Source organism: Cricetulus griseus, assembly GCF_003668045.3.
Source record: "Cricetulus griseus strain 17A/GY chromosome 1 unlocalized genomic scaffold, alternate assembly CriGri-PICRH-1.0 chr1_0, whole genome shotgun sequence".
In the NCBI taxonomy this organism is placed as follows: Eukaryota; Metazoa; Chordata; class Mammalia; order Rodentia; family Cricetidae; genus Cricetulus; species Cricetulus griseus.
The window spans coordinates 154,568,365-154,594,234 of record NW_023276806.1 but is presented as its reverse complement, the minus strand read 5'-3'; the positions used below and the strand labels follow the sequence as shown (position 1 = coordinate 154,594,234).

The 25,870-nt window shown below is 41.1% G+C and overlaps 1 protein-coding gene across 1 annotated transcript in view; it reads left to right on the top strand.

Moving 5' to 3' along the window:
* Positions 1–25,870, top strand: part of Mybpc1 (myosin binding protein C1) — a 76,156-nt gene that overhangs the window by 6,756 nt on the left and 43,530 nt on the right. Inside the window, exons 2-9 of the mRNA XM_035451369.1 lie at positions 6,853–6,888; positions 9,778–9,819; positions 17,266–17,304; positions 17,913–17,948; positions 19,466–19,579; positions 21,297–21,445; positions 22,198–22,315; positions 24,376–24,427. Coding sequence (XP_035307260.1) covers positions 6,853–6,888; positions 9,778–9,819; positions 17,266–17,304; positions 17,913–17,948; positions 19,466–19,579; positions 21,297–21,445; positions 22,198–22,315; positions 24,376–24,427 — 586 coding nt within the window. The remainder of the gene's footprint in view (positions 1–6,852; positions 6,889–9,777; positions 9,820–17,265; positions 17,305–17,912; positions 17,949–19,465; positions 19,580–21,296; positions 21,446–22,197; positions 22,316–24,375; positions 24,428–25,870) is intronic.

The following is a 25,870-nucleotide window of genomic DNA, read 5'->3' as shown; positions in this document are numbered from 1 at the left end:
GGAGGGAGAACCGGCTGCTGCCCTCTGATCTTCACACGCACACTGTGGTACATGTACACACATAGGTGTGAACACACATACACAATATGTGTTTAAACAGTAGAAATAATAATTAAGTCTGAACATGGGGGCCACTCTTGTAATCCCAGCACTCATGAGGCAGATATGGAGGATTTCAAGCCTAGCTTGGTCTACATAGTGAGACTCTATCACAAAAGTAAGCAAATAAGCCATACCGTCTTGTCCTCAAAGTCATATTGCCAAAGGAGGGCTTTAGAGGATTAGGTTTTTCAGAAGTTTGCCCAATAGGTTCAGAATGAAAGCCATAAATGACATATTGCCACAGCAGCCAATGATAACAACTTTTTTTATTTTTTATTTATTTATTTTTTTTTTTTGGTTTTTCAAGACAAGGTTTCTCTATGTAGTTTTGGAGCCTATCCTGGCACGTGCTTTGGAGACCAGGCTGGCCTCGAACTCACAGAGATCTGCCAGTCTCTGCCTCCTGAGTGCTGGGATTAATGATAACAACTTTTTACATGTTCTTCCTGCCTTCTCTGCTCCCATGTAACATTCATGAGATGTAATTAATTATGACCTCCATAATGTAAAAATTTAAATGAAATTATATCTAAGCCTCCACAGAATACTTTTAATGATAATGTATTGTTTAAATATATAACATTATAAAATACAATAATGTAATAAGTTTTATTATGTAAATCTAGCATGACTGCTTGAATAGAATTATACCTAATGGTCCCCAGAACATTTTTGATGATAATGTACTGTTTAAATATATGACACTATAAAATACAATAATAATTTTATTATGTAAAACTAGTATGACAGCTTTGTTACAGATAGTGAGCCTATGACAAAGAGAGAACTTGGCTGAGTTATGTTGCTTTAGTGGACAGACACATACATACAGACAGCTTAATACTACCTAAGAGCTAAGATCCCCCACCTCCCAACTTATGAAGCCCAGAACCCTTGGCACTGAAAGAGGAGATGGTTTCCACCAGAGAAAGTCACACCATTTATGGAGTCTCTGCTCCCCATGTTTCTTTAGCAGCAGAAGGCCACATATGAGGCGGTCTCATCACTGCCACCAGTGCCCATCAATTAGAATGCCTGGGCACAAGCTGTGAGGGCATGCCATTGGTGGCATACCTGTGCTTTTTACAGTAGGTGATCATAGGAAAAATCCACCATAAATAGATCAGGCATCTGAAAGCATTTCAGCATTGCAGAGGAAGGGTAAGTCTGTTATGAATTAGAAAAGATCAAAGACCAGAGGCTCTTTGACAGAAGCTAGCTTCATTGCTGCTGCAGAATCCCACTTATTTTTATGTTGTCCACTAAAACATTTGGGCACCCCCCCCAGTTATTTCTTCTCCTTCTTCTTTTCATCCTCCTCTTTCTCCTCCCCACCCCTTCCTCCTCCTTCTCTTTCTTTAGCAAAGTACATAGCCCTGCTTTTCCACACCATCTTGTTGGCACATTTTCTGGTAATGGATGAGTACAAAGTGAGAGGGCAAATAGCTGCCTTTATCCCGCTGGTCCACAAAGTTCAGACTCCGTCTTTTGGCTTCTAAGTAGGCAGAAGTTTGGTGGTGTCTTGCTTAGTCAATATCTATTTGCTTGTTTAAGATTTAGAGTTTACCAAAGGACTTGCCACTTGGCCATCACTACACAGAGAGCCAGATATCAACACACCTACCATGGCTGACCAAGCGGTATTTGCCTAGAAATTTATGGGGCAGGTTCCTTGATTCTAGTTGCCTTTCCAGACTAGATTTTAAAAAGAGCAGATTCCTTAGAAAGGAAGGGGTGCTTTGTTCCTGAGAGCCAAAACCCCTGCCATGTTTGCTCTCCTGACCTTGTTAAGAAATGCAAGACATGTGATGACAGTAAGATGAAATCTAAAAGATGAGTTTGGACAGATGCCTGGAAGCCTTGGCCAGCAGGGACAGCAATGGAAGACATAGTGTTCCCTGTGGGTAATGCAGCTGAAGAAAGCTGCCCACAGAGCACCAGGGGACAGCTCTTGATTTCTTGGCAGGGAGGAGAAGGGGCTTTTGTGCGGGTAGGAATTGCCTGCCAGTCAGCTATATTTACAGAGCACCTGCTGGGTGGGACTTGGAAAGGAAGACTGGCCTTGTCCTCAAGAAGCTTGTGACCAAAGAGGGAAGAAGAGGTCCCCAGTTACTGTAAGTGTTTTAGCATTTACAACCATCTATGAAATGGGAGAGGAACAGGTGACCTTTAGGGTCTGAGACGCTCAGTGTAGGCTGTGGACCTGCAGCACCAGCGGTGCCCACAAGTCTGTTAGAAATGCAGAATTTTGAACGTGGCACTGACCTCCAGTCAGAATCGTGCTTTAATTGGATCCTGTGCATCCTGCGGTTTCTGAAGCAGGGAGTCCTGAGTGTTGTAGAAGAGCAGAGGGATGAAGGGCAACAAAACCAATACTAACAGAAGATTGTTTACCTGTGAGTTCCTTAAATGTGGAGATGCCCTCTCTCAGCCACATTTGTAAGCCTTTGATTTTTGCCAAATTCATAATAGGGGCTCAGCAAATGATGGTTGGGTCCTCCCACCTATCTCACACTCAGTGGAATATGGAGGGGGACATTTGCAATTAATAAATGATTGCTATAGAAGCCGTCAATGAATTTGGGGTGCATGCAAATGATTTTAGTGGAAAGACTAGGCATGACAGGGTCTGTCTGAGACAAATTATGAGAGAGAGAGAGAGAGAGAGAGAGAGAGAGAGAGAGAGAGAGAGAGAGAGAGCATTATTCATTTCCTGAGTCAAGCCTGCTTGGTTATCGCCATTTCTGGCTATCTATTACCTCCAAACTACACAAATTCTTTGTGTAAATGCCCCAGAAATGATGGGGAGGTTTTTTCCTCCTTCCCTTTTTGTTTCAGTGCAATTGATGACTGATTGATGATTGATCGACTTATCTAACTTGTGCACTGCAATGCTAATCCTGAATTGTGCTCAGATTAGCAGTAGTTCCCATTGTATGGTTAGGGTGGAGGGGGCTAGCACATCCGTCCCATCCCTGGCTGCTTCCTCAGCCCCACCTCAATTCCAAACACATTTTAATACTGGGAAGTCCACAGTCCTGAAAATTAGACAAATCCTTAACAGGTGCCATTTGTAGACATCTGTTTCTTGTTCAGGTGTAACCAAGTAAAAACGATGGTAATTAAGAAAAACCAGGAAGTGATGAGGTATAAATGGTGAATCTGCTAACTCATTCCTTCCTGCCAACCTCCCTGAGGTAGAGGCTCTATTGTTACTTCCATTTCCCCATGAGGAAACAGAGGCACATTCCTGCAGGTGGGACAATATAAGAGGTTACATGATCTTGACAGTGACCAATATGAGAGGAAAGTGAAGTAATGATATTGGAAAGTCCATCAGTTCATTTCTTCTGCCTCCTTCAGAGCAACTGAGACAGGAAGTGCAGGCCCTGCTAGAGAGCATGGGTTCTCCAGTGTGCCTGATGGGAAAGAACTGTGAGACCTGTAAGAGTTTCAGTTCCCATGTGGAAAAGGGTTACTACAGTTAAAAATGTCAATAGAAGTTATTCCTAAATGCAACAGGTGTCAGTAAGCTGTTGTGTTTATTTGTTGGCTGCAAAGCAACTGGTTTTTGTGTTCTTGAGAGAGCACATTTCCTTTCTAAGCAGGCATCCAACTTTCATTTCCACTTCATGCAAAAGTCTTAGCATTAATGTCCTAAGTGTTTCCACAGTTTGGACAATCTGCTACATCTGGCTGGTAGAACAGCAACCTCCAGATACGAGGCAGTTTAATTAAAGCTCTTAAATCCTCATTTTGATTTTTTATATTTTGACCTGCTGGGTAGTGCATGGGTCTTTCAGACACAATGGAGATGGAAAATTTACATTCGGAGCATGTTTACAACTTCAGCATCCAAGATGATTCTAATTAATTTTGTTAGAGTTCACCCAAGGCCCCACTTGGATCTATAAGAACTCTAGCTGTCCTTAGGAAACGCACCTTGTGTTGTATTGTGTGTGGTCATCATGCTTGGAGTCCCAGCACTTTGAAGGCTGGGGCAGAAGAATTGTGATGTGGTCTAGACTGACCTGGGCTACACAGAAAGTTTGAAGCTAGCCAGAGCTACATAGAAAGATCTTGTCTCAACAACAAAACTGAAAGCACCAACAGCCTGATTCGCCTTGATAGCTTCTACTCAACTATCCACGAAGCTTTTCTTCATTCTTTTCTTACTTAGTTTCCTATATATTTAATGCATTTCCAGCAATATATGGAGAAGCCAGGGAGATAAACAGCATCCCTGTCAATATTTAACTGGGGAAGAAGAGGTATACACATAAACTGAGACTGTTGGAAAATAGCTAAGTCATAGTTGATAAGAAGTATATTATGATGTGGGCACAGAATGCCAGGGGGATAAGGAAGAACAGAATGCCACAGCCCAGCTGGCCTTGAAAGAAGCCAGTAAGGTAGACGAAGCCTATGCATGTAAAGCAGTGGACTAGGATAGGCCAAGTCAGGACCCCACCTCAGTCTGTAAACATAGTCACAGGAAAGGCAGAAACCCCACTCGGGGAATGAACAAGACAGTGACCTTAGGTAGCAGAAAAGTCAGAGGATGGACAAAGAATACAGGTCCAGGATAGAATGTCTGCAGTAGAACAGAAGAGAGAGAGCAAGAAAATGCAACAATGGCTTTGAATGCCAACCTGACAGAGTAAGCCCCAAGCTGGTGGGAAAGATACCATCTCAGATAGAATAACGGAGTGGAATGCAGGAATACAATAACAGCTACTACAACTGTGGGGAGGAAGGGTTAGGAGACAGAGAGCACTGTCTAAAGAAAGAGCCAGGGAGAGGTCCTTGGGCATGCTGCAGCCATGGCTCAGACCAAAAGATAATGTGTCAGAGAAACTGGCTTCTCACTCTGGCGCTCTGGTACTCATCCATGTGCCTCAACAACTCACCCAGAGCCGAGCTGTCAATACTGGATTCCCATTTCTCCACTCTCATCTGTGAAAATTAAAAGGCTGAGGCTTTCATCTTCTAGTGGATAGCAGCACTAACAATACTTCTATGATGTGGTGAAGACATGAAAACATTATTGTCAATGGCATCTAAAGGGACATAAGTCCTTTCACTGTACCTGTGAATGACATCACATTCTGCCATGTTAACTTCTGCTAGCATGTAAAGCTAAATAGCTCTTCTCCATTGATATCTATATAGCTATCCATCCATCTATCTAGGAATCTTCGTATCATCTATCTATCTATCTATTGCTTTCTCCCTTGTTAATAAATAGTAAAATATTTATTGATCACCAGAATATTTGAAAAATTTTTCATGCAAGTAAATTAGCCAATTTAAGTTTATATCAGGTAAAAACTACGATTTTAAAAAAGACATTGTTGGCACCCTACATCCCTGCGTTACTCATTTTCTATCTTCTATCATGGCATAATCCATTCGTTTTTTTCGAAGCCCATCCAAGCCTTCATATACTAAAGTCCTGTGCATTCCCACAGCCAAGCCACTGGGAGGCATCCTAGACATGGACAACTATAAAGCTCCTAAGATCCCATTATCTGCCTAAAATACAACTTTCTTGTCTTTGGGTTTTATTTAATGATTAAGTGGGAAATGCTTTTAAAGGAGATCATCTTCATCAGTAGCCTCTTCTTATTTTGGAATTAAATCATCTGCTTCAGTCACACAGAATCAATAGCACCCAGTTCTGGTACCCATGGGAATCCCACAGGGACATCTTTATGCTCTCACACCCTGGCATGTGTCTGTAGCTACCTGGAAACAGTGTCTTCTTTAACAGAAGTTCCTCTAGCAGACTGCACAGCCACACTCAGTGCAGAAGTTCTTTAACAGACTACATGGCCATACTCGGTGTGTTCTCTAACAAAAGGTCCTCTAGCAGACTGTACAGCCACACTTCTCCATTCTACTGCATATGCAAAGCCATGTGTAAAACCTCAAACCCTGAGCTTTAGAACATCTTGATAAGTGTAGGTGGAAGCCCAGGATGTACAGGCAAAGAAACAATCATGTGGAGGGTTAATTCTGTTTCCCAGAGACCAGTACTTTGCTCTGTAGTGAGATGGGGAGCTGCAGAACCAGAGGACTTGTCACTACCTTTCAGGAAGTGGCCTCATGATAAAGGACCATACTGGAGTCACCTAGGTGCCTTTTCATTTGCAGCAAGGGAATCTCTTAAAGGGACTTCATTTCAAGCCCCACAGGATGTGTTTGCCACCTGCTGGGTCTCATTTCACCCTCACAGCAGTCCTCCAATATCAAATCAATACTATGGCCATTTTTCCAGAGTCGGAGAAACAAACTTAGCAGTAGGAATTAAATACCCGGTCTGTACATGGTTTGGATGAGGTTTTGCTTGTTTTTACATTTTGAGACAGAATTTTGAATAGCCCTTGTTGTCCTGGAACTCAGTATATAGCCAAAGATGACACTGTATTCCCAATTATCCTGCCTCTGCATGGAAAATATGGGATTGGAGATGGGTACCACTCCTCCCAGCCTTGGATGAAGACCTAAGTGTCAAGCATAGCCTGGAACCCCATCTCACCTGTGCTCTCTCCAGCATCACACTACGTCACCTGTATGAGGCCATTTAGGTCCTCGGCTTCCACCACACACCATGAGGTTGTGAGCCTTGGGGCTCTTGATGCCTCCTCTGATGCTCAGTCAGCAGGCACAGGAAGATGCCGCCAGAATGGAACAGCCCCTACCTTTGATAAATGAGCCTAATACTTCCATTATCCTTTTCATTTCTAGAAAATGAAGTGTCAGCCCCAGCTCCTCCCCCAGAAGGTAAGTAAAACCATCCCCTCACGTGTTTGAGCGGCAAATTCTGAAGTACATCCCAGCATGGCCTCCATGGATGCTGTGAGCTTTAACCTATTTCCTATGAAGACATTGGATGATGACAGCTGTGATGAATTGATAACAAAAATAATATGCAGTATATTAACCTAATTTTAACAGCACTTCATATGTATTGTGGAATTATTTCCAGGTCCTTCAGTTATATACAAGTTGTTGCCAGGCCCACATTTTGTCTTGGTAGAGGTAAAATATTTATGAAGCTTTCACAGATTCAGTAAAAGTTTATATCTTTCTTGTGACAGTGGAAAATGGATGCCATCTCACCCCGAAGCTCATTAGCTTCTCAACTTGATCTGTGTCACCATCAGTCACCTTCAGAAACTCTTTGGGAATGGTTTTCTGAATGATTTGGGACTGCTGAGGCACAACATCAGATACCATTTATTGAATTGTTAGTGTTTTCTGGACTTCAGATTGAGAAAGAGAATAACTAAAACTATCCAGCTAAATTCATAGTAGGTCTATATACAGCCAGAAACACACAAAATCTGTTTTACATATAAGAGACCTGTGGCCTAAGGAAGCAAATGGAGTTGAAAGGATTATAAGCAAGCCCAAATGATGGTTAAAAGCTCAATGTGGACCTCAGGAATCATTTGTGTGTCTGCTCCTGCCAAGACACAGAAACCAAAATCATGTGCATTGTCCCAAAAGCCCTCAACCCAGGCCAAAACCAAAACCAAAACCAAAACCAAACCTCTTTCTTGTCACCCTCCTTAAAGAGACCACATGCACACCTCTAGGTGGCACCCTAACCCTGGAGAAGGATACAGGGCTCTCTTCCAAACACTTGAAAGCTAAAACTCACACTATACCAGACACAGCATGGAGTTCTAAATAGGAAACAGTTTCCAGTATTATTGGTTTGCAGTCAAACTGAAAATAAAACAGACTGCAGAACATTCAAATGAAAGCTACTAGGCTGACATGCTCACAATGCTGTCAGGGGGCCTTGCAGGGCAGCGTGCAATTGTATGACAGTTATCTGAGTTAGCAATGTGGTGAGGAGCCAGGGCTGGGAGGCCACTGCTGACTCGTTCTGCCCAAGTTCAAGGAAAACTGTATTAGACTTCAATATGTAGTGCTTTTTCCTTCTCTTTTTGCTAGAAATTTATGAGAGAATTCTGCAGCTTTTCCACCCTGGAGATAGTGTTTAAGAGGGCAGTTCAGGGATTTGAACAGCTCACAGAGCCTCTTTGTCTAGCTAGGACACCAGCCTCACTGGAAACCTGAAATAGTAAGGAATACTGGTGAATTTCCAAACGAATGAAATAGGCTCGATGCCCTATGAGGTCAAATGGATAAGCTTGGATCTAGTATTTTGTAGATGTCTATCTTGAAGCCATTGGAGATGTGTGACATTCTTCTTAGGGTCATCTTCTTCCTTGCTATATTTTCTTCTTGTATGTAAGGCTTATTTTTGGCCATCACTGAGCACACTGAGAACCTCAATAAGCCTTTCTCTTCTGCCTGCAGGTTAGATGCCATGCTAGGCCATTACAAACTGTTTTCCTGATTTGGTCATACTTCATATTTATTATACAATATTGAGCTACTTATGGTAGTAGGTTAAAATGCCTACTCTCAAACTTTGCTGAAATAGTCTTTAGTTAGCTGGCACTCTAATTATAGAAAGAAACAGGTTGACAGATAGGAAGAAAAACAGAAGATAGAGGACAGTACTCATGCTTGAAATGATACTGAATTTTTTTTTCTTGTTTGTGTGAAATAGGGTCTCATGTGTCTCAGGCTGGTCTTGAACTCATGATCGTTTTGCTTCCATTGGATTACAATGTGTGCCACCACACCCAGCTATGGATGAAATAGTTACAGTAATGTCTTAAGATGTATTCGTATGGGGTATCTGTGTGAATGTACATGCACATGTGTCAGGTGCAGGCAGAGCAGATGAGGGATGGAGTTACAGGCAATGTCAGCCACCTGACATGGGGGCTGGGATCCAAACTTAGGTTAAGCTCTCTTAACTTCTGAGCCATCCTTCCTACCCCAACAGTTATTACCTTATACATACTATTTTCTCATCTCTAAACTGATTCTGAACAGAAAGAAATGCAGAGTAGATGACCTTGATAAAGTCTGATCTTGCTGTCATCATAACACAATTATTGCTACCCAAGCCAATCCAGAAGAGTCGTGCACACAAGAGCATTTTCAATCAACATACATCACACAACCATTTTATACCTCCTTGTAACAGCCAGAAACTAATCTATTGGGACCTTTACATGGGCCAATGTTCCTTAAAGTGTCCCTGGCTGAACTCTAAAATAAAGTGATCCACTTAGAATACTCAGTTCTACTACAGTATGTAATACAACATGGTAGAGTTAAGTGTAGTTTCTCTCTCTCTCTCTCTCTCTCTCTCTCTCTCTCTCATGGGAGAGTTTGTTTTATTGAGATGGGGTCTCTCTGTGTAGTCCTGGCTGTCCTGAAGTTGATATATAGAACAGGCTGTCCTTGAACTCACAGAGACCCTCTGCCTCTACCTCTTGAGTGCTAGGATTAAAACAGTATGCTACTATACCCTGCCCTAGGTTAAGTGTATTTTAACAAAATGTATACTGCATGTTTTTATACATACTTTTCAAATGATCACATTTATTAACTGCTTAGATTAGAGGTTAAAGTGACACTAAACTAGCATTCCCAAATTCCTAATTGATATGCAGCATAATGAATCTGTAGCATCATTAATGTCACCATTTATTTCCTTCTTCTCACTCTACTCATTGCTCATCACCCAATAAAGCACTGTGAGACACTTGTAAAAATGTGCTTGTACTTTCCACACAGAACCAAACAAAGAGAAAGAGGCGGGAACCACTCCAGCAAAAGGTGAGTTAGAGAGAGGGAGAGGGAGACTGACTCCAACAAGGTCAGCACAGGAGGGGGGGGTTGTCCATCGGTGGTCATGTGACCTGTGACATTTCTCTGCATTAGCTTTCATCTGTGTGGTTTCCAGTTCCTCATTTTCATCTTCAAGAACCAATCAGCATGTTCCCAAGTGGTGTGTGCACAATCTTGTGTGTGTGTGTGTGTGTGTGTGTGTGTGTAGCTGTCACACTCATTTCTAAAAGGAGGGAAATCCTTACAAAAATGTCAGGAGCACTCAGTAAGAAGCCAGCATCGGTTGGTGAGTGGGAAGTTTTTGAGTCCCACTGAACGTGATGATCCTGGTTTGCTTAAGTTGGGAAAAATCAGCTGATTTATCCAGAGGGTTCAAAAGTTTGCCAGTTTGTAAGTCATTACATGAACTACTTCAGGTTCTGTTGCAATAAGACCAGCCCTTCATGGAACAACACTGAGTATACATTCCTGTAGATACATGAAGACCAGCCCCTCATGGAACAACGCTGAGTACACAGCCCTGTAGATACATGAAGACCAGCCCCTCATGGAACAACGCTGAGTACATATCCTGTAGATACATGAAGACTGGCCTGTACAACATGAAGTACACAGCCCTGTAAATACATGAAGACCAGCCCCTCATGGAACAACACTGAGTATACAGCCCTGCAGATACATGAAGACCAGCCCCTCACTGTAGTACAACATGGAGTACACAGCCCTGCAGATATGTGAAGACCAACCCCTCACTGTATAACATGAAGTACACAACCCTGTAGATACATGAAGACCAGCCCCTCACTGTACAACACTGAGTACACAACCCTGTAGATACATGAAGACCAGCCCCTCACTGTATAACACAGAGTGCACACTGGATAGATAGACTGATTTGTAGACACTGACATTACACATTAAGCAGACATCATGCAGCTGTTTACTGAATTGAACACTCACTGATGTAATATTAACACATGTTTTGCCCTCTGGGGAAATATTAGTTTTGGAAAAGAAAAAATCATTATTGTGTATTTCTGTGCATCACCATGGTTGAAGTATTGTCATCACTGACCATCTCTTTTTAGGCTAAAGAGTAAGAACCTTAGCCTAAAAGAGAAAAGTTTTCATGGAAGCTGATAGACAGTTTTGCTTTATATGTTTGCATTTTCATTTTTACATTAATGAAGAATGTAGGTTCAATTTCAGAGTGATTAATTTTTGATTACAATAAAAAGATTCTTATCTTTCCTGGGCACAGATCTAAGCATGTTAACTATCTATTTGTTCTTTGTATGTCATATGTCATTTCCGAATTCCTATCTCCTATACATTAGTAAAATCTACCTTCCTTCCTCCCTCCCACCCTCCCTCCCTCCTTCCTCCCTCCCACCTTTCCTCCCTCCCTTCCTTCCTTTCCTATAGTATACTGGATTTTCTTCAGATAACTTGGACTTACTCTGTTGTAAATGAGAGCACAGTATTAGTGCATTACACTTTGTCCTGACCTTCAGGAGTGCCCATGGACAGTACCACAGATGCTAATCCTGGCTATGTGGCCACAGTTCAAGGCTATTTTCTTACAGAATGCCGACAGTGCAAACTCCTAGAAATCTTTCCATGATACAGGTTCAAGGAGGTTTGCACATCCTGGCTGCAGTTATTGTAACATTATTCTCAACAGGACCAGTGGAGTATACCTCTGCTTCCAAGTTTGGAAAGGGGTGCTTGAGCTGACCCGTGGGGCTGAACCAACAGGACAGGTGATGTAATCCTAGAAGGCATGCTGTCATGCTTTAAACAAAGCCTGGGCTCGACCCTCAGTCTACAAAGGTCATCATACGCCATTTACATGCTTAAAGAAGTTTTCTATAACTCAAAGCAACTAGTCACCAATACTTCCTTACAGAAAACAAGTGTGATAAAATAAGGCCAGATGATGGAATCTCCTAAAATCAATAGCCTTCTTTTCTCTTACATGTGTAGACTTGATTACTTACAGTCACATGCCTGAGTTCATAAACTGCCATGTGTTTTAAGAGTCACTGTTCATACTTGGCAAACAAGTTGATTTAGTATAAAAAGTGATGTCCCTAAATAAAAAAGCTAGATAAATGATTTTATTTTGCTTTCTCTTTATGTAGTCCTCTTCAACTACCATCCATTCTCATCCAGGGCAGGGAGATTTCAAAGAATATAGTTAAGCACAGAAAGGTGCAATAAGAAAGAAGCACCATATGGTTTAAATGGAATTGATGCTACCACACTCTTCTCCAAGATTAATAAGAATGTCTTTCTCTGTTTGAGCCCGCCTACTGAAGATGGAGTTTCTGTACCACATGATCTCGAAGCCTTTCAGTCCCCAAAAAATACACAGATGCTTATATTAATTATAAACTGTTTGGCTGATGGCTCAGGCTTCTTATTGGCTAGCTGTCTCTTAATTATTAACCCATTTTTACTCATCTATGTATCTCCATGTGGTTTTGGCTTACCAGAGAATGCTCATCATCCTATCTTCCCAGTAACTGTTTTTTCATTTTTTAAAAAAACTATCTAACTCTGGTTTCAGTCCTTTGACAGCTGGCTCTGACCATCTGGCTCACTTCCTCCTTTCCTTCTTCCTTCTAAATTTCTTGGACGTATTGTCCCTGTCATTTATGATTGTCTCCACTTAGTCACAAATCAATGGTTGACTCCTTGCTATTCGATGGTAAGGCACTGTGTCTTAACATCTGTTTGGTCTCCTTATCTCATTCCCCTCAGCATCTGGCATAGAACCTCACATGGCAACCTCCCAGCAAACGCTTGCAGGATTAATCAACAATTGAATTTCTATGCTGTCTTACCTGCTGACCATACAACAATGGTGATCTGAATAGTTTTATTCCTATATTCTTCTCATTTTCTGGGCAAGGTACAGACTTATAGTTAGTGAGGGCAGTGTAGAAGAATTGCCCAAAGCCTCTAAACATGATCATATCTAGAGATTAGTTCTAAATGTATCCTGGCATCTTTTATTACTAAGCACTCTAGCCCTCTGTCTAGTTAAAACATAATAAATAATCTCTACAGCTATCACTATTAACAATATTTTGCTGTACTGAAGAGATGGATCGATGGTTAAGAGCACTGACTGTTATTCCAAGAGGATCTACGTTAGATTCCAAGCACTCAGGTGGTCCCTTGTAACCATTGCAGTCCTGGGCACTATGGTGACCTCTTCTGGCCTCTACAGGCACTGCCTGCCATGTGCTTTAGGCACAACATCCATGCAGATAAAATTAAAAACAACAACAAAAAGTTTTTGAAAAAGAATACTTTTAACTAAATTTACTCTGGAATGACCTAGAAATTTTCTGGGGGGAAAAAGCCTCATTTTGTAGCCAAGGAAAGTTACTTGGTTCATACTGACCTTGTAATTAGGATGTTGGCTCTATCTGCCAACTTCTTCAAACACATTAGTAGCTTCTGAGTCATTCATAGCAACCCACACCTATAATCCTGGCACCTGAGGGGCTGAGGCAGGAAGATTGAGTTTTGAAGCCAGCCAGGGCTACAAAGTAAGACCCTACTCAAAAAAAAAATCTTTCTTTTCTTTCTTTTTTTTCTTTTCTTTTCTTTTTTCTTTTTCTTTTTCTTTCTTTTCTTTTCTTTTTTTTTTTTTTTTGGTGGGGGAGTTGAGACAGGGTTTCTCTGTGTTGCTTTGGAGCCTGTCCTAGAACTCACTCTGTAGACCAGGCTGGCCTCGAACTCACAGAGATCCCCCTGCCTCTGCCTCCCAAGTGCTGGGATTAAAGACAGGCACCTCCACCCCCTTTTAGTATTATATTCTTCCAGGAAAATAATTGCTTTTTGTAGTTGCTGCAAGGAAAATAAAAACTTACTTTCCCCAGGGATTAGTGTCATCACATTAACTATCTCCCATGAAATCCACTGAAACCCATGCTTATCAAGCCTCTCACATAACTTAAGCTGGAGTCTCTTCCTCCTGTCCAAATGTGGCTGGAAGAGGAGGAAGCAAGTCAGCAGACCTTTAAAACTGTGCTTTGCTGGAGGATGCAATTTCTTTAATTCACTTTCTCCTCTTAGGTTCCTTTATACCCACAGTATCAATATCCTGGAGCTTTTTCCTCATATGCTGAACTGTGCTTGAGCAATTCACCTTTAGATGTCTATCAATTAATCCCTGGATGAAAGGCCTCTTATACACTTTTCCTTTTCTTTTGCTGTGTATTTTAATGGTATTGCTTTACAGTAATGAACTTTGTTAAGAATTCACATCAAATTTTTCAGTTCTGAGGCAGCTGTTAGAAGATATAGCATTGACATCATAGGTCTGGAGGAGAGAAAAAACTCATTAAATACACATATTTATAATAAGATGAATATTGATTTTTATAAACATCAAAATGTGAAGACGTGTCATTTAAAAAAGTGTAAGTTAATAAAAATGACTCAAAAATGATGAATTAATGTTAGCTGTTGCTGTCTTTTAATATTTTGTTCTTGCTGCTATGATTTTGGTAATGTATAATAATATTTTCTACATATGACTGCCCTGCTTGAGGTATTCATGAATTTGTCTAACCCAGACAAGATATCAGTATTCAACCAGTGTTTGTTATGAACCATGCATATTTCATATACCTTTATTCTTCATTCTAAAGCCTCAACATTTGTCTGAAGTTTGCATTGCTTAAATTATTTTTACCATTAACAGGCAATTTAAAATCAACTATGGGAAAGTCAAGCACAGTGGCACTCGTCTTTTATCCCTGTATTTGGGAGGCTGAGGCACTTTGAGTTCAAAGCCAGCCAGGTAGAAATAATTACATAACCCAACAGAGCCTGGACGACTGAAAACACACCCTACAGCTTCTGTGGTGGCTGGGATTGCACAGCAGGGTCCACACACAAACCAGAGAACTCGTGAACCTCACTGAAATCCTAGGCTGCAAATGTGGCTGCGTTCTCTCTCTCCTCTGACTTCTTCCCTAGAAATGTCAGGTTTTCAACCATCATTTTCATGGCCCAATGATTGCTATTTTCCCATGACCTAGAGATAAAGAAGATCTGTTGTTGGTTTTTATGTTTGTTTGTTTTGTTTGTTTTGTTTGTTTTTCAAGACAGGGTTTCTCTGTGTAGCTTTGGAGCCTATCCAGGCACTCGCTCTGGAGACCAGGCTGGCCTCGAACTCACAGAGAGCCTCTGCCTCCCGAGTGCTGGGATTAAATGTGTGCGCCACCAACACCCGGCTCTGCTGTTGTTTTTTATCTAAGTTGTTCTATTATCAAGAAAGACTTGGGAGTCAGATATTGGGGTGAAAACCTGATAGATCAAAGAAGAATCAGAGCAGGGACCAGCTGACCTTCCTGTTTCACCAGAGCCCCAGCAAGAGCATCTCTCCACATGTCCCAGGCCAAAAAAAGACAGCGAATCTCTAAATCCCTCCCTACTCCTTCCTGTGTGGGTCTTTATCCATATTCCTGACTTCTCCATTCTCTCTAGGGCTAATTCCTGTCCACTGGCCACTAGCTCCGCCCTCTGATCAAGGTTAATTTTATTAGCATCGTCTCAGAGTTTCACAGTGTCATCCGGTATCCAGCAACAGTTTGCTTTGTTAATTGCCCTTCTGTGCACCTAGGGGACATAGCCTGCTGCCTACAGACTCTGTCTTCAAGTGTGTTGTATTCTAGTAAGCCCAAAAGGAAATGTTAGGATTTTTGTCAGCACTGTAGTCACCTTGAAATAGAGAAAGGAGTTGTGTGACTTCCATACTACACTATTTCTTTTTGTCTTTTTTTTTTTTTTTTTTTTTTTGAGATACTGCTTTCATCAGAATGGTGTTGAATGCCACAGAACCTAAAAGTTCACATAACCCACCCCCACCTCACCCTCGGCAACAGAATCTGCCTTTAATGGTAGATAAGAAAAATTAAACTTTTCTTCTTCACCCAAGTCAATTTAATTCAACCAGGCCAGCGTTGGAGAGCTTAATTGGGATTTTCAACATTCAAAGTCCATCACAGCGGTGAACACTAGTAATCCCAGCTCTGAGGAGGCCAAGCCAGGGGGAGTTCAGGAGTTCAAGGTTGAGGTTCATGAGTTTCAGGCTAGCTGCCTCCTCTTTTTTTTTTTTTTTTAGAAGCAGATGTACAATTTTTGGAATGCTATGATTAACCCAGGAGAAGAGAATTCCAAAGGGAAATGAGTTTAAGAAGTTCATCACCTCAAGTCCCTTAGCAGATGAGCTTACCAAGGGCGTTGACATGTGTGCCAGTGGATATACACAAACACCACAACAAAATACAAGCGTTCACTGGAGCCTAGCATGTCCCAGCCTTCTTAGATCACTAAAAGTTTCTGCTGAACAAGCCCAATTTTCATAACCTGGTGAATCTCCACCTGGGTTTTGAAATCATAACTGGGGAAGTCTCTGTGTTACAATATTTTGTTTGAAGAAGTGGTAAGATACATCCCTGGGGTTAAAAGTGATGGAAAGCCACCTGAATAGTATTTGTTGTAAATATTCCAATAGATCATACAAAAGCCTACCTTCTCTGTAATTGTTAAACGACTTTTAGTAAATATTCTATGCACATGGATCTTCTGTATTATACTCATGAGGTCATGTAAGGTCCTATTATGATGAGTGTAAAATGTGAATTATTTATTCGGACCTTAGCCTGCATGCTTTGGGAAGAAAGGTCAGTGTTTCCAGTACTACAACTGTAGCTTTACACATGCAAAGCATGCTTGTTGCTCCACAGGTGTGTCAGGAAGGGCCTATTCAGTGCAGTTGAACATGAGTGCTGCAGGACATATTTTGGAATTCATAAATTTGCATGAGTAAATTTTAAATCATGTAGCACTGGAAGTACCAATACAAACTTGGGGAAATGGCTGTAAAGTTCTGAAGATGATTATCGCTAAACTTAATAAAAATGGATTAATTTATATTTATTAACTTGAGTTTTGGCTTCTTAAATACAGAAAGGAAATGCTAAGGTTTGCTGGGTGGAAACAAGTTCTCAGACAGTCTCTAAAAGCTCATGTGTCAGAGTTTAAATGAATGATGTATGCATAACATCTGACATTGTTTTCAGCTATGGAAGAAAAACTTGGAAACCCCCTCCATCATTGTCACACTGACTTACAGTCACAGAAACTCTGGCGTAGCTCCATTTTTAAAATCTATGTTTTCATTTGAATTATCCAGCACTCACACCCTTTTTTGTATTCTCCTTCTGTTCAGTTTGGGGTTTTGCCCGCGCTCTTAAAGTTTACCCACAGGTTCAAGGTCTCCCAGGGCTCACTCAGCGGCTGAAAATGCTGTGTAGGCTCTCTCTTTTTTTTCCAGACTCCTCTTCCCCAGGTTACCTGGATGAAGTTCTCTCTTCCTTGACTTTTTCCTCCTGTTTCTTGTTTCAGAGGAAGATGAGGTCTCTCCGCCGAGTGCCCTGCCTCCAGGTTAGGACAACTCCCTGGCCCAACTTTTAACTCATTCATTCCTTGTCCCACTGTAGAAGCAAAGGGTCGGGGAAGCAAGAGGGGAATCATTGGCTTTAATGATGATTTCCAAGAGAAACTTCTGAAAAGGAAGATTTCCTAGCCAAGTGTGGTGATACACACCTATAATCCCAGTATGGGGGAGGCTAAAGCAGGAGGAATCTCAAGTTCAGGCTGGCTTGAACTACAGACTAAATTCAAGGTCAACCTGAGTTACATGGTGAGACATTGTCTGAGAAAAGAAAAGAAGAGGAAAGAAAACAAAAGATAAGAAAAAAAAAGAGAAAAGTCAAGTCTTGGATATGGATGAGTTTAGGGATGAAAATGCTTGTCATTCATTTTCATCTGTATATCCTGCCACCCCCACCTTTATTTGTATTTTCAAATTGTATTTTTGTTCTTAAAGAAGACAGACTTGTAACTGAGTCCTTGGACTCAAGCCAACTTGTAGTTTTCTTCCTCTATAACAAAAAGAGATAGGGCTTAGGGGTGCCCCAGGAAGGTTGTAGTTAGCCTGCCTCCTCCTTCCTATACCCTCCTGCATCCTCCAAATGATGCTTTCCTTTCAGGTTTGGGTAGTCGGGCCCTGGAGAGAAAAGATTCAGGTGAGCGAACGCATTGGGACAAGGCATCCGGACAGGCTTACATAAGCACTAATGACTGTTTTCTGAAGCTGTGTTCATTCTAATCCTTGGTTTATTCAGTCTGTAGCTTTTACAGCATTCTTCCGTGACATTTCCCAGTACAAGGAAACTAATGGGTTGAGAAACAATTAATTTTGCATGATACAAATACACACATTCAAAAATCCAGCCACATATGCCACCGGCTTACTTCTTCCATCACAATATTGTTTTTAACACTTAGCAAAGAAACAGAGATCAGTCTCCATTCCTGGGATGTGCCAAAGTTATAATTCACATCTGTGTATAATTGTAAATAGAATTGCTAGGAGCATTTTCAAACACGTCCTGTCAGCTGCAGCTACAATTCTGAAGTTACTTGGTCATTCATTCATTCAATAACTTTGTGCTGTGGGCCTACCCTGGTCCTATCCCTGACCACTTAAGGGCCAGTCAGTGGCACAGGCACTTCAGGCATAGAAGTGAACAAAATAGTGAAAATCCTTGTCCTCATATCCTTTACACAAGAGATCACCACTCGCTATGATTATTAACAGGGACACAACACATTAACATGGGAATTAAGAATGTGTATTCAAGTGACTACTTGGCTTAACTTCATCGTGGGTAGAATTCTAAGCACTGAGCATGATTGACACGTGAAAACTAAAATGATTAAATGTGCACTTTCCTCCTTTTCCTGAAACATTAACAAACAGAGTTGTTGAACCATGCATTTCCCCCCAGTTATCAAGTGCTAACAACTGAACTCCGCACTTGGTTCAGTGAGGCTGGACTATAGCTCCCTTTTACCCTCCCCACTCCCTCACTGGAGCTGATTGCTAATCACTGTTAACCCTGCATCTCCTTTCAGGCTAGGAAATACAATATAAGCTTCCTTTTCAGCTTGTCTCTCTTTGTGGGAAAGCTGTGACCAGTCTTCGCTCTGTTTTTTTTTTTTTTTTTTTCTTCCTTGCAGGACAATCCAACTATTCTTAAATTTGTCCCAGCAGGTCATGACCCTGTTACTTAACCTCTATGTAGAATTTTCCACTGAGCACAACAAGGAACCTAAAAGTACAAAGCCAGTCTTGGTTGTCTGACCCAAGCTGAGCAGTTTATCCTCAAAGTGACCTTCCTGCCTTTTTAGTTTCTCCAGATCCTGTTGTATGGATTTGACCTGGAGAGACACCGAGACTGCTGTGTAGATAATGGGAATCAGGCAGAACACCAAAGACAGCTTAAAACTCACCTGACAAGCTTCACTATTCCAGGAATTAGGCAATGTCCCTTGGTCTGGCCGTTGAAGAGCTAATACTGTAGGGATGGAGATCTGCCCCTCCCTATTAGTGGTTGGTGGGGCAAGGGAATGTTGTCTTTTTGATTTAGGTTTTTAAGCAAGAGCAAGAATCAGGATGGAGGAGAACAGCAAACACAGGTAAGCCAGCCTGAGGAGAAGCTGACCCTGAAATGATCCATGTCCTCCTTTTCGCTTCCAGAATGGTCTCTCGGTGAGTCACCTGCTGGCGGAGAGGAGCAGGACAAACAGAATGCCAACTCTCAGCTGTCCACCCTGTTTGTTGAAAAACCTCAAACAGGATCAGTGAAAGTTGGTGAGTATTGGCCCAGAATCCTTTCCATCTGTACATATTGCAAAAGCAATCACTTTAAAATGAGATTTTTTCAGTAGCCATGAGAATGTTTGTCACATTCATGCCATTCCAAAATATTTTCATTTATCCCATTATTCCACCACCTTATTCCCCCGTTCCCTAATCTTTGTTTGATAGTTATTTTAGTGGTTGTTAGCACATAGGAGTCTAATGTCAGGACCTGAGAGCCAATTTGTTTTATGTGCATTTGGTGTTTTGCCTTCATGTATGTCTGTGTGAGGGTGTCAGATCTTGGAGTTGTGAGCTGCCATGTGGGTGCTGGGACTTGAACCCAGGTCCTCTGGAAGAACAGTGTTCTTAACCACTGAGCTATCTCCCTAGACCCAGTGAGAGCCAATTTGATTGGATCTAAAATGTTAGTTCTTGCTAGCAGGACAGACGATTTATCATCATTCCACCTCAGTTTCTTCCTGTGTGAAATGAGAGTAAGTAATGATGCCTGTCTGTGAAGTAAGTAATGATGCCTGTCTGTGAAGTACTCTGAAGCAGACTGCTGTCTGCCGTCACTATCACAGGACTGGCCCCGTCAGGTGCTTAGGATGTCCACAAGTCTGTACATGTGCTAGTGTACAGACACACATGTAGTGTGTCTCAAGGACAGCTGGTCAGACAGGTGGCACAGATTTGAAAATATTTATTCAGAAATATTCATTACATGCTATCTGGTTGTCCTGGATACAGTATGCCATATCCACATAAATTATAAAGACAGGGACAGACAAGAAAAGTTAGCCAAACAAATAACCACAAAAGCTACATGCCATGAAGGAAATAAGCATAGAGCTGAGACAGAGAACTTAGGACCTCTTGGGTTTTAATTTATCAAATTCTTGGGTATTGATCAGATATTACACAAATGAGCAAATAATTAACTATATCCCAGACTTTCTTCTTTCAGACCTAGCGTACAAGTGGAAATGTTGGCTTCTTATATGTTCTTGTAAGACACTGAGACACTGGGCAAGTGGCCAGACTGCTTCTGATGTCCCGAGGGCTTAATTAGTGACTACACAGTCATTTCAAGTAACTTCAAAGAGATTGGTTTAGCTTACTCATATCCCTGTAATTACAGACATCCATCATCTTGAATAATAAAGAGATGTACTTCTTTTGTGATTTTTTATTCCACATAAATGCAAATACACATATAAATATTTCTTTCCACCAATATCTTCATTGCTTCTTTTCTGATTCAAAATTTCCAAATGCGCTGGGGATGTGGCTTAGTGGCAGAACACTTGTTTAGCATGCACAAGATCCTGGGTTTAATTCTCACATATATATATATATATATATAATATATATAATATATATGTATATATGTATATATATATATATATCATGAGTATATACATTACACTATTGTGTATAATATATAAATATGATATATATTACTCAGTAAAAATATACAGAGATTCATACATACATACACACACACACACACACACACACACACACACACACAGAGAGATTTTCATAGCAGATCAGATGGACTTTCCTAAGGATACTCACCACAAAGCAGGGCCGATCCATTGTGCCACTGTGAAAATGTGAGCCATGCTCTATACCGTTCAGACTTGCATCAACTCTCTTCTGCTGAAAGCAAGACAAGTGACAGTTTCTAGATCCCAGTTTAAATCATTTGTGCTTTTTCTAGGTGCAAACATCACCTTTATAGCCAAAGTCAAGGCTGAAGATCTTCTTAGGAAACCCACTATCAAATGGTTCAAAGGGAAATGGATGGATCTGGCCAGCAAAGCTGGGAAGCACCTACAGCTAAAGGAGACCTTCGAGAGGCAAACTCGGGTACCGTCCTGAACCCCTTTTGGGTAGAAAGCTGTTTCAGACTGCTACATGGTTTCTTCCTGGGGAGTGTATTTCTATTTACCCCAGATAACTGAGACAATGATATCAAAGAAAAGCTCCCATCCAAGTCCAGTTTGGAGAACCAACAGATCCCCTGGGGTTTTCTCTAAGAGCATGTGTAAGGTGTTACCTACAGCAGATTGAGAAAACCAGGGGCTACATCATGAAAAGCCTCACCACAGCAGGGTGATCATTTATGAGAGCTGCATCACCCATCTTTGGTACAACTTAGCTGACAGCTGGGCACCGCAGATTATCCCTTTCCTCTGTAGTTCTTTGCTGTTCATGTAACCACAGGGAGGGGCGTAGTGAGTCTCCACATTCTCTCCACATGGGAATGTTAAAAAGGCTTCATCTTATGATTGTCTCATGCTGGTGATTCACAGCTGCTCTGATTCAAAATGGTAATGATCCGATCCAACCCAGAGGAAATAGCTACAAGACACAAGTTCAGTTTTTAGTGATTTTGGTCCTCCCGGGTTATCATCCCCATGTCTGTACTCTGTTGCAAGCATCATGCTGTGTCTAGAAGCTGTAGGGCACATTCACCCTTCTAGACGGAGACATACTGGATATAGATACTGTCTTATCTTTACACCAATACTGAGAAATTTGTTAGGTAATTGAAAGGTGAACACTTATTTCTGCCATAAAGGTCAGTCTACAGTATGTTTGGATGCTTTTCGTTGCAGATATACACATTCGAGATGCAAATCATCAAGGCCAAAGAGAACTATGCAGGAAATTACAGGTGTGAGGTCACCTACAAGGATAAATTTGACAGCTGTTCATTCGATCTTGAAGTGCATGGTAAGAGAACCATCTCTCCTGGATAAATGTGACCTTTTACAGAATCGAAAGGGATGGAGAAGATATTTATGTAATGCTATTAGATTTGGGTGATTTAATTTGCATTTTGTTTTGTTTTCAAGACAGGGTTTCTTTGTGTAGCTCTGACTCTAGAACTCACTCTGTAGACTACGTTGGCCTCAAACTCAGAGATCCCCCCTGCCTCCTAGAGCTGGGACTAAAGGCCTACAATACCACCATCTTAATTTTCATTTGAGATTGTGTTTTTCTGATTGTGGAGGATTTAGTAAGTTTGATGAACCAGTATTATCTCTTGCTATCAGTAATCTGTCAGTCTCCCAGAGAAGGATAATATTGTTTTTCTAATGATTTTATCTGTTGCATGAGGCCACTTTTCCACTGAGTTTTGGGAATAAGACAACAAGGATGGCAGGATGCCAGGACAAAGGAAGATGTTCTCCTATAGTGACTAATGTCACATAATGAAAATTTCCCACCCAAGTGTTTTATTTACTGTCTAGAGAAAACACAATATGGATAAATCTTAGGGTATATTGAGGATAAATGAAATTTCCACTTTTGTAAGTATGAAGGTAGAAAATCAACTTACTAACAATAATCATGAACTTAAGATGAGTTCATCTAAGTGTGATGTAGCCACAAAAAGATGAAAAAGCCAGTATTGTTTTAAATAGAATTCTTTACATGGAATGAAATTGAGTTTTAGGAAACAAAACCTTTCTCTGCAACCTATTGCTTGTTCCACATTTGGAATGATGTCATTGGTCATGTGTACTGTCCCTTAACTTTCATCCCACCAGAGCAGGGTAGCCAGGATCACAAAGACTTCAGAAACCACACCCTTGTCCTACTTGAGGGTATGTGGATGAAGGGAGTCAGCCATGTCTTGAGCACACAAGGGCAATCACACAGAAGGAAGACTCCCTTTCCTGTACTCAAACAGTATTAGGCAGATTGGAGAGCATGGGGAGTGAACTTTGTCCTCACATCAGGATGAACTCTGCCAGGAAGCTATGTAGACAAGCTAGGTGTGGCACATGCCTCAAACACTCAGGAGACAGAGACAGTAAGACAACTGCAGTTGAGGCCAGCCTGGTTTACAGAGTGAGTTTCAGACCAGACAGAGCTACATAATAAAACTCTGTCTCTAAAAAAGTGAAAATAAAAGAAAGGAAGAAAGGAGATAGAAAGAAAGGAAGGGAAGGAGGAAGAAAGGAAGGAGGAAGGAAAGAAAGAGAAGGAAAGGGAAGGGAAGTGGAAAGGGAGGGGAGGGAAAGAAGGAGAGGGGAACTATGCTGACACCCTGGAAAGAGAATGAAGTGGGGTTTTTTTTTTTGTTGTTGTTGTTTTCTTTTTTAAGCTTTTAAAAGATGGAGAATGAAGGTTTTTTGTTTTGTTTTTGTTTTGGTTTTGGTTTTGGTTTTGCAAGACAGGGTTTCTCTGTGTAGCTTTGGAGCCTATCCTGGCACTCACTCTGGAGACCAGGCTGTCCTTGAACTCACAGAGATCTGCCTGCCTCTGCCTCCCGAGTGCTGGAATTAAAGGCATGAAGGCATGCGCCACCAACGCCCAGCTGAGCATGAAGTTCTTATATGAGAGATGGCAAGCAGACACAGAATGACCATGGGTCCCTTCACTGTAAGGACTTCTAGTACCCACAGACTTGCATGCCCCGGCCAGGCATGGCTAAGAGTCTCCTGAGAAATCTTTTCAGAATTCTAATTTTTGAACTTCCCTCCATGATTTAGTAGATCAAAATATCTATCAGAAAATATCAAGTTAATGCATTTTAAAAGTTCTTTGTGAACCAGTGGACAGGCATGTGGGATGATAATTTGCCTCCTAAGTCTCTCTGTTGATTGTTCATTTAGAGGCTGAGAGATGAGGATGCCTCAGGAGCCCAGCCACCCAGGAGGACAGCCATGTCCCTTCATCTAATGCTTTTCCATCTGGGGAAATCTCCACAGTCCATGTGAGAACTGAATACAAAACCACCTTCTTAAATGTCATTCATTGTATTATTTTCTTTCTTTCCAAAGAATCTACTGGGACTACTCCAAACATTGACATCAGATCTGCCTTCAAGAGAAGGTAATTTCAAAGTGGGAATGCAGATGGCTTTCGTATAACATGGAGGTGGAAGGATTTCCCTCCATACTACATATTCCCAAAAGGCAAAGCCCATTTCACTGAAGCCAAACATATGTAAAAGTTGCTATTCTAGAAAAGCCATGAGCTTAATGCCCAACCAACCTTATATTGACAACTTCTTAGGGTATTCTTGTTAGAGAGTGGAGTCTCCATTTTTGCAGGTTTTATGATGTCTTAGATTATCCAGATTGAGGAGTGGCTTCATCCTTAATTGCATTGTTTTCTCCCAAATGCCCACAAAAGAAAAAGAAAGAATATACCCCATACAGCACCAGCATAGCCATAGCTGAAAACTCTCATTTCTATTTTTTTCATCATGTATGGAGCTACTAAGCCACGTGCCCTACCCGAAACACAATTACTAAAGTTAACACCACATACTGTGGGCTTCTCCTAGATGACTAAGCTCTGACTCTGCTGGCATTGAGGGTGCTATAGAGAGGAACAACTCAGACTGACCCTAGAGCATAAAACATGTGATTCCTTTATTATAAAGCAATGGTTTATCTGATTAAAAAGATACAATTTCCTGCCTAATTTATCAAGAAATATAAGGTTTGGTGACTTTTGAAAAATATTAGAAACTATTCAATTAGTTAATGATAAGTTTTAACTTGAAAAAAAAAAACCTCAAACTGTCAAATCTTATTACTGCTCCCCCCCCCATCTGATACTTAGCAATAAACTGACCTAAATGTACTCATGGCACATGCAGGTGTATCCTAAGACAGGGAAACACAAGCTACTGTTTTGTGCTCTGAAAGAATAGAAATGTATGTGTTTACTTTAAAAGGCCCTCGGCCACCTGCTAACAGAAAATGTGAGAACACATTACTTGGCTTTAATTTCTTATGACTTACATCTTAGACACGCTGTTTTTAAACCCACATACTCTTTTCTTAGAAACTACAACTAACATCTGTAAAGAGCAGGAAACAAAATCTCCATTAAAAATTAGACATGTAAGTAAATCCGTGGTGCTGTTTACTCAGCAGCCCCTCAGCTTCTACTTAGAGTTAATGGAAAATCAAGAGAGCAGCTGCATGTCTACTTTAAGATGCATTTCTCTATAGGGAGACTCCTTAAAAGGTTACTAAGAAAGAGTTAATCAGCAACTCAAGAGAGAACATTTTGAGAACTATGCTGTTAAAAGGTGCTAACATGAAAACCAAACAACTATACTGCAAAGAGCAGTCTCTTTAAAACAGAAAGAAATGCATCTTCTAGAAAGCTCTACAGTGAGTAGTTCCATTTTTATGCCCGGTTGGCATCACTTATTGGATTCATCTATTCATGGGCATAGAGGTTAGCTTTGGATATAAGGCCATGTGTGCTCTTATATGCCTGACAGGCTATGCTTTGTCCTTCAAGCCAATCTCTGTC